The sequence below is a fragment of the Pygoscelis adeliae genome, unplaced genomic scaffold, assembly GCF_000699105.1.
Source record: "Pygoscelis adeliae isolate BGI_AS28 unplaced genomic scaffold, ASM69910v1 Scaffold75, whole genome shotgun sequence".
Classification (NCBI taxonomy): domain Eukaryota; kingdom Metazoa; phylum Chordata; class Aves; order Sphenisciformes; family Spheniscidae; genus Pygoscelis; species Pygoscelis adeliae.
In genome coordinates, this window is record NW_008824772.1 from 5,095,453 (window position 1) to 5,104,202 (window position 8,750).

General features: G+C 47.1%; 1 protein-coding gene across 1 annotated transcript in view; it reads right to left on the reverse strand.

The window, feature by feature from the left end:
• Window positions 1–7,570, reverse strand: part of ACSF2 (acyl-CoA synthetase family member 2) — a 32,100-nt gene extending 24,530 nt beyond the window's left edge. Inside the window, exons 1-6 of the mRNA XM_009323742.1 lie at window positions 7,418–7,570; window positions 5,901–6,029; window positions 4,818–4,871; window positions 1,495–1,613; window positions 1,106–1,268; window positions 567–662 (exon numbers count right to left, since the gene is read on the reverse strand). Of these exons, the coding sequence (XP_009322017.1) occupies window positions 567–662; window positions 1,106–1,268; window positions 1,495–1,613; window positions 4,818–4,871; window positions 5,901–6,029; window positions 7,418–7,522 (666 nt within the window). The 5' untranslated portion in view covers window positions 7,523–7,570. The remainder of the gene's footprint in view (window positions 1–566; window positions 663–1,105; window positions 1,269–1,494; window positions 1,614–4,817; window positions 4,872–5,900; window positions 6,030–7,417) is intronic.
• Window positions 7,571–8,750: the final 1,180 nt, after the last annotated feature.

Consider the following 8,750-nt stretch of genomic DNA (forward strand, 5'->3'; position numbering starts at 1 on the left):
AGATGCTATTAATTTTATTTTGTTTGTAAAACACACCAAAGGCTCTGAAGACTGATTGAAACAACCATCTTTTCTCTGGATCAAAGCTGTTGTGTTAGAAATAACTACTTTAGAACTTCAAAAGAAAATATTTGCCTTTAACAATTTTTAAAATAAACTACAAATAGAAAGGTCATATCCTGATAAGAGTTACGAGACTGTATACATGACATGAAATTAAGTCATGTAAAACAAATTAAAACCTCATTCAACAGAATTCAAAGCTAACATCCAGAGTCTCATAATTATTTGAAATGAGTATTCACCAAAATGAAAAGCAATTAATTTCACAGTTTTTCCCCGACAAAAAGGTTTTTTTTTCCCCAAAAAAAAAACTTCACATGAAACTAAAATGAAACATCAATGAAACTCCACTGAAATGAAAAGCGTTACGCGTGAGTATCCCTCAGTGTCATTTGCCACAAAACATCCTGCCCTTCTGCTGAGCAAGCACCAACGCTCTCCACACACATGGTCCCTCTGTGGCAGTGGAGACCATCCCAAACTCTGCTCCCACCAAGACCCACCTGCTCTGTGATCCCCAGCCTCAGACCGATCAGATTGGCATTATTCACAATGTTCCTGTGAGAGAGGGTGGCTCCTTTGGGGCTTCCCGTTGTCCCCTGAAAGACACAGGGCATTATGCAATGATGCCACCTTTTCTGAGGATGAGCTACGTGTGCTTTCTGGGGCAATTTCCCAGGCAGATGCTGGGGTGATCTTGCACTTCATTCTCCATTCAGACCTGGGAGACTTTATTTTCTTCTTTAACAGCATCTTAATCCCAAACTAAACAAAAAAAAATGGCCCAACTTCCGTTGGACAGAGTTCACAGGACACCCTCTCATCTCCATCAGCCCTTGAGAAAGGGCTGAGCAGCAAGAATGGAAGAAGCAAGGGGAAATGCTAGAACGTTTCCTCCATCCTACAGCAGAAGATGGAACCAGGGCTTGGTCTCAGAGGGCAGAAGGCAAAGGAAATGGGATGCTCAGCATCGCACACATCCTCCCCTGCGCCCCCAGCAAGGAACCCAACCATGAGTCATGGAGCAGGCAGAAGCACCTACTGAAGTGAACTGGATGTTGATGGGCTCATCGCAGGAGAGGGTCCGCTGCACGGCTCTTAGCTGCTTCATATGGCTGCTGTCCCCAGCCTGCATCACTTCATCCATGTGGAAGGTGCCAGGCAGCTTGGAGTCCACTGTGATGACAACGGATAAGTTTGGTAGCCTGGTAGAAAGAAAAATACCATCAGCAATAACGGAGTAAGGAGAAAACTGCCTGGACAGGCGCACACTGGTCAGGGCAAACCTCTAGGACAGCCTAACCCGTTCCCTTCGGATGAGACCCTGTGCAGGTCCTTCTTCTGCTAGAGCCTGTGTTGTGCAGCTGAGAAGACACAAGGCAGGACACAGCTGTGAGGTCAGTGCAAAGACACCAGATGCTCCTAACTCACCTTTTGCTCTTTATTCCCCCTGGACTGGATTTTTCTAGCTCAGGACATGACTGCTTTAGAATATCATAGTATTTCTGTCTTTTAAATTGAGTGGGAAACACCAGTGCCTTACAGCCAACCTGTGAAGGGAGACAGAAACTCGTGAGAAGTCACGTCGGGTTGATGTTCAGGACATGATAAAGAGCAGTCACCACTGACACAGGAACGTGCGCAGCCCTGTGACCCCACACAGCAAGCGTTAGCCATTAACACCGCACCGGGATTTTCTCCATGGCTTGTTTCTGTAAGCACACGATACAATGAGCTCTCTCCAGATTAAACCTGGAGGTTTTTAACACCTCCCTAGTAAGAGCCGTGGTGTGCAGCCGTTTAAAAATTCACTGAAGAGCACGACATGGGTCTTTGCACAGCGAGGGTACAGCAGCCACGCTCCCAGGGCTGGGGACATGCCTCCAAGCAGGTAGATTCACCGAGGGCAAGTGCAAACCGAGCCCTTACAGCTGTGCACTCATAAAACCCTGCAAGCGCAGGGCAGGGTGCTGTTACCGCACGCGCGGCACACCAGCGCCCCGAGCCCTGATCCACGCATGCAGCCGGTGCTTCGCTCCTCCCCGGCATTCGGTTCAGGACGGGCTGGTTGCTTTTCGCTGGGCAAGAGAGCAGAGCTGCAGCCTGAGGTTCCCTCTTCTCCCAGGATCAACACTCCTCATCGCGAGCACAAGGCAAACGACGGATTTTTTCAGACTAGGAGTCCCAAGGCTAACAAAAAGTCCAGTCCCAAAATATGGAAAAAAAAATCAATTGAGTGTATCTGAAATGAGGATGTTTGAGGAACTTTGGAAAAACAAGGAAGCCTAAAGACTGCCTCTCAGGTCAAGCCAAGGTTTTGTTGTGGGTTTTTTGTTTGGGTTTGTTGTTTGTTTTTGTTTTTTTTTTTAAGGTGTTCTGTTTCCTAAGATTTTTCCACCTCTTTTAAAAGAGTTAGCTATTTTGAAAATTAAAACATTTTTCATTCAACCTTTACATAATCCTGAAAACAAAGCACTTAAATTACTCCAAGAATTTCTTCTTCAGTAGAGGAGATTTGCTGAATTTGACCCAGATTTGCAAACTACTTTCATCTTCCAAAAAATGCATTCTTGTCAAATAAACTATTCACATAAGTGATTTAAATGCGTTCTTGTCAAATAAGCTATTTACATAAATGATTTACTCATCTGTTTTCATTATTTTCCCAAGGTCCATGAAATAAGGAGACCGAGGCTATGCCAATAAATTACTTGTAAGTACCCTCTGGGGTTTGTCAGAAGGGTAGACAAACATTTGCTCTATTTTCTGGAACAGTCTGCCCAGAACCCAGGGGACTGAGTCTGTTTGGGATGTTTTGCGCCTTTGTAACTTTTTACTATTAGTTCCTCCAAACCAGTATTCTGGTTGAACTAGCTTTGCAAAACAGACGCTATGGGAGGAGAGGAGCTTGCAGGGCAGATGCTGTACGAGACAAGGGTCTCTAGTTAGGCATCTCCCACTTGGTCTCAACCTGAATGGCAGCAGACCCTTCTTCAAAGGACCTGTCATATAAGCGCTGACATCAGTTTGCTCTTACAGAGCCCTGGAAATACAGCAGGAACGAGAGGAATGGTTATTCAGCACGTATTTCTATATGTACCAAAGGGAGGGAACCTGATGGAGCAAGGAAGGGACTGCACAGGCTGACAGGATCCAACAACCCCTAATGTCTTCAGGGGTTCTGCTGTGCAAATAAACAAACAAATAATTAGGGGGGTGAGGGACACCAGAGATCCCAGTGCCAAAGGTACACGGGAAAGCTATGAACACTAGAAAACCTGGGAGGGTGAGACAGGAGTAATCCCCAACGGAGCTGAAGCACGTTTCTGCTCTTACCCCATCCACACTCCAGATTTACACTGGAGGAGAAAAATCAGAGCAGAATCTGACACACAGAGACGGAAAGGAAGACAAAAGCCAGGTCCCACTGGGAAAAAAGGGAAGTACTGCCGTTTACATTTCCACCCGGTGAGAGAAGCAGGAGGACATCCACACTGGAAGAGATGTGCTTCACCCCAGCACCACGTTCAATCCTCACGCATGAAAACAGGAGTGACACCAGCGAGACTACCGTAAGAGGTTTAAACGAAGGATGAAATGGGAACTCGAACTACAGCCCAGCAACCGAATTACAGAGTTACTGATGCAAGAGAAAAGTCTCTTGCTAGAAATTATCCACTTCTTCCAAGGTAAAGCCAGAACTTGGATGGTGCTGGGAAGACCCAGACGTGGTTCCAGCTCTTCTAATACCAGCCTTTGATTTAAAGCTGAACAAACCACAGACGACCAAATTAGCTTCTTAATCCCAGGATTAATTTCTAGTCATCAAATGTTTAGTAGCTTGGATTCCTCATTGCTGGAGCTAATTAGCCAGAACAGTTTGAACCGATCGGTGCTCTGCACATTGCAAACCCAAACCCAGGCAGGTATATGAGGGTAGCTGAGGCAGCCACAATCAGACAGCAGAAAGATGTCAAGCGGTGGCAATACCTAGGACTTAAACCAGGTTAAACTCAAAGACAGCAAGGCCTAGGACACATCTGGGAAGGAGAAAACCAGCTACCGAGTAGGCCGGTCCTTTCTGAGCCTTTCTCCTTTCAAGGTTAAAATCCCAGATGGTGATATTTGCCCCGAGCGGTAGGCAGGCAGGATGGCACTGAGTCAGGCAGGACGGCCGCGTGGTGCTCTCCCTCCTGGGCAGGCTGGACCATGAGTGCGGGAAAGTTAGAACTGATTTAAGACAGATATTGCCTCTAGAGATTGCAGCCACGCTCTGCTACTACGTAGTCTCTGCTGTCCCTGCTGCCAGCTTCGCGGGTGGAACAGTCCCTGGGTCAGATACTCCATCTTGCCTTGTTTTCCTCATTCCCTCGTAAACGACTACTGGCAGGTATGGTTATTACTGGTGTAATACTGGCAGTACGTGGTTGTTAGCAGAGAGAGAGGGATGAGGAGGATGCAGAAGTCTCCATCAAATGGACAGGGTGGCAGCCAAAAGGAACAGCAACAAACGTGACCACTTAACTGCAGCTTCATCCCCTTGGTCACTGCATGGTGGTGTTCCCTCTACACGGCCACCACCAGCCCTGCTCTCCAGCCAGCTCTCCCCAAAATGCCCAAGTGCTTAACCAGAAGCTCATCTGTACTGTCCCCCCACTATTGTACTGTCCCCCCACTATCCCCTTTAACAGACGGCTGCTTGTATGCGTTCTCATAACGAATCAATTAGCATTACCAGCAAGTGCCATACAAACCTTCCTGATGACAAACTCCAGCTCAAGGGCCTGGTAGGCTGGATTCACAGATACCTTAAGAGGGAGAAACAAGAAGGTTGATCAGAGTTACCCTTGCCTTGAAAACCCTCTCCCCTAACACATATTCCAACAGAAAAGTTCTCCCAGGGACAAGCCACGCTCAAAGCCTCTCCTCCTCTCCAACACGCAGAACTAATAGCTCCCCACTACAGGGATTTCACATTCACCAGAAAAATTAGCTGAATCCTGTGTTTGCACAAAAGAAAACAATCAGAAAAGAGATTTATGTGAGGTCAGATAGTCACAACAGAGTTTCAGGAACTGAAACCAGACCTCCTGCCTCCCAGGCAGACATTCAATCCACTGAAGACTCTAAACTCAAGAGCACGTCAGGTTTCTTAACAGACAACCATGAAAACACCAGCTTTCTCCTGCCCAACTCTCCACAGAAGCAGTATTGGCCACTGGAGTTGAGTTCACATCAGATTCATACTGAGCCATGCTCATCCACCCTGTTACCGTGTCTTAGCAGACACCGGGATGAACCACGACGAAGAAAACGGACCAGAAGGTACAGTGCAGTCCTTACTACGGGGCACTGTCTAAATAAGACGCATTTTCGTCAATGTGCCAGGTCATTCTCTCAGATGAAAATTGGCTTTGGGAGATATGCAACTTGGACTACATTTTTAAGTGAGCATTTGCACCATGAAGCAACACAGGTCCTATTTAGGAAGGATCTAAATAACTGGCAACTTTAGGACAGCGGCATGTTACATAAAAACGGTCCTACAGGCAAAAGCACATCTCCATCTGTCATCGGCTGCTGCAAGCTAGTTCACAGCAGTCCATTTCTTGCTGCTCCTTCCTCTGCAGTCTGCTTTCCTACATAGTGGAGGACAAAGACGCAGAGGGTTGCACAGATCTTGTTTAAATACTGGATTCAGCTATAGACAACATGCCGGGTAAGATCATGGGAAAAAGAGGCAACAAACTTTACTCTCTGGTATCTCCTATTGCTTCTTTGTCTCCATGTCCTTTCCCAACAGACTGCTAAAAACCCAGACACAGCAAACTCCTTACCAGGATGATTCCTGCCTGGGCAGTTGCAAACTGCATGAGAACCCACTCGTATTTATTGGGACCCCACATTCCCAGCCGGTCTCCCTTCTTCAGGCCAAGAGCCAGAAGCCCAGCTGCTGCCTGGTCCACCTGTAAATACAAGACAAGAGCCTGAGGATCACACACAGGATGCAGTGGGGGATATCTCTCTCCAGGCACTGCTTTCTGGGGAAAAAGCATCGTCTTTGCAACTGGCATCAGACAGAACGTACCTCTGCTGCGGTCTGTCAGCCTACTGCTGCAGCAGCAGCATCTTCTGAGTCACAGAGCAGCCCCTGCTTAGCAGGATGATTGCAAGCATAAAAATAACAAGCGTGGAACAATACAACAAAGCAGGAAGGAAACCAAAATAGGCAATTGTGTACAAATAGTTGCAAATTAATTCTCGCCCAAAGACTACTCAGTGTCTAGCTCCTCATCAACTCAACTTAGGACTAAGCCTTACCCATATGCTGGGTCCATCTACAGCGTTGGATCTGCCTCCATACTGGCATATCACTTACTTCTAAAAGGACTCGGGTGATGAAAACTTTATCAAGTGATTTTTGACCAGTCTGGGGTTCCTATCCTCATTAACTTGCATTCAACCACTATTTTATTTTGCGAGATGGTAAGCATGTTTCAGGTGTGCAGATGTATGTATAATATTCTGAGGTATTCAACAAAGGTCTATAAACTTCCCTATGTTCTCAAATGAATTTATGAAATCTACCTTGTAGGAGATATGAATTTGAGGAATAGCTATTCTCTGATTTAGTTCTGAATTACAGCCTACTTTTTAAAAATTAGGGTGAGCACAGCTAATCTTGTTTATCTGAATGGATGTAACCAAAACACTAGTAAATCTAAAAAAAACCCAAACAACTGTTCTTATCCAAGATCATATCATACATTTAGTAGAAACTTTCCAGGTAGTTAGCCTTGAAATAGTGCCCCTCCATTCAGAATACATATAAACATATACTTGTATGTAATATGCACACATACATACACATGCATAGATACATCCACACACATTTTTGCATATGTTATTGAGACCAAGTCCTTGACTTTGCTCAGTTGCCTTTATACTAGAAACCTCTACACACTCAGGACCTCTGACAGTCAGAGCGGAGCGACTAATACAAGAGCTGGAGCCTACTCCAGCTGAGAAAAACACCATGACCCAGCCCATAACACATCAGATAGGGGTGATAACTTAAGTATGAAAGTTCATTCTGGGATATTCAGCAAGCATTTTACATACACTGCCTTCTCCCTTTGATTTCGAGACTATAAGGAGGACAAAGGCAGCACGTACCCATCAGCGTGTGCTGGGAAGGTGCTATCACGCTCTGCTCAGGGCCAGGATGAAGATCCATATACAACAAACCTCACTCCTGAGCTGAGCGATAAAATCGTTTTCCATTTCTCCATCACGCCTGCTGCTGCCGTTATCCACCTGCCTGGGCTCTCCGAGGGGCGAACCAGGTACTCACCTCCTCTTTGAACTGAGCAAACGTCTTCCGAACGCCGTCTCGGCAGAAGACCAAGGCGTCGCGGTCGGGAAACCGCTCAACGGTCTCATCCAGGCACTGGCCCATGGTCTTGGTGAGAAGGGGAATGTCTAAGGCCCCCTGGACATAGCTGTTGGTCACCCTGTGGGAGGCAGAGGGCATCGCTGTGTGCAGAGCACTGTGAAAGAAAAGGAGAAGGGTCTATTTTTTAATATAACCCATCAAGACAATTCTCTCCATCTGGAAGGATTATCAACCCGCCGACAGTACCAGGAGTACTTGATGTACATCCCCACACTGCTGGGAACCACAGGCAGCCACTTCAGCGCGTCAAGATCAGGAAGACCTCTGAAAGCACTTGGAAAGCCCGTGCAGCAGCCGGGGGAGCACTGGGCAGACGGACAGCCTCAGTAACCCCAGTGCACCCACCTGGACCTGCCCACGCGAGCAGGCAGCACAGGCAGAGCCTCCATCCCTCCACTGGAAACCAGGACCCTGCTCACTGACGGGGAAGGAGCCTGCACCAGCCCTGCAGACCGGGCACAGCCTGGTCCTACAGTCGTTCACCTGGGGTGAAAGCTACCTTGGACATTTTGGGATATCTGGACAGATGATGGACTTTGCTGAGGGATGGCAACTGGGTTTGGTCTTTCTGCAACACTAAATAGTGCAAATAACTTGGAAGGAACACAATCAAAACAGTTTGTACGGAAACTCCACCAACTGGCTTCGCTCCGAAAGAGCAGACGACTGAGAAAGTTAAAATTAAAGTCAGAGATCTGTCATTTTATCAGTCTCCAAAACAGTCTGCAGAGAAGAGTCTAATCCCGCAGCATAAAAAGTGTTTAGAAGAGTTCAAAGAAGTTGAGCTGTAACCGAGAGGCATTTGCAAAGTAATGGTCTGTGTATACAGCAGCAAGCAGGCTGTACATGCTTTACTATCTCTGCCAGCTAGACCGCAGAGAGTTCACGGTACTGAAGACAGCATCAGTAAAACGAGGAGCTACCAGTGAGATGAGGGGGGAGAAGTGCAGAGGCAAGAATACAGCACAGGCTGTATTTCAGAGGCAAGAATACAGCAGGCTCACAGGGTGGAGGAGACTACACCCGCTGCAAACACGGGACAGGAGGGGAGGATGAGAGCAGGGAGGCGTTTCAGCAGAGCAGCACCTGGGCAGCAATGGCATGACAGGGTCCTTGAGAGGAGCACAGAGACATTGTGTGGAGGCCAAGCTGGAGAGGGAACACAGGAGAGGCAGCAACAAGAAGATGTGGGCAGGGTGGTAGGGAAAATCATTTTAAAATCATTAAGGCT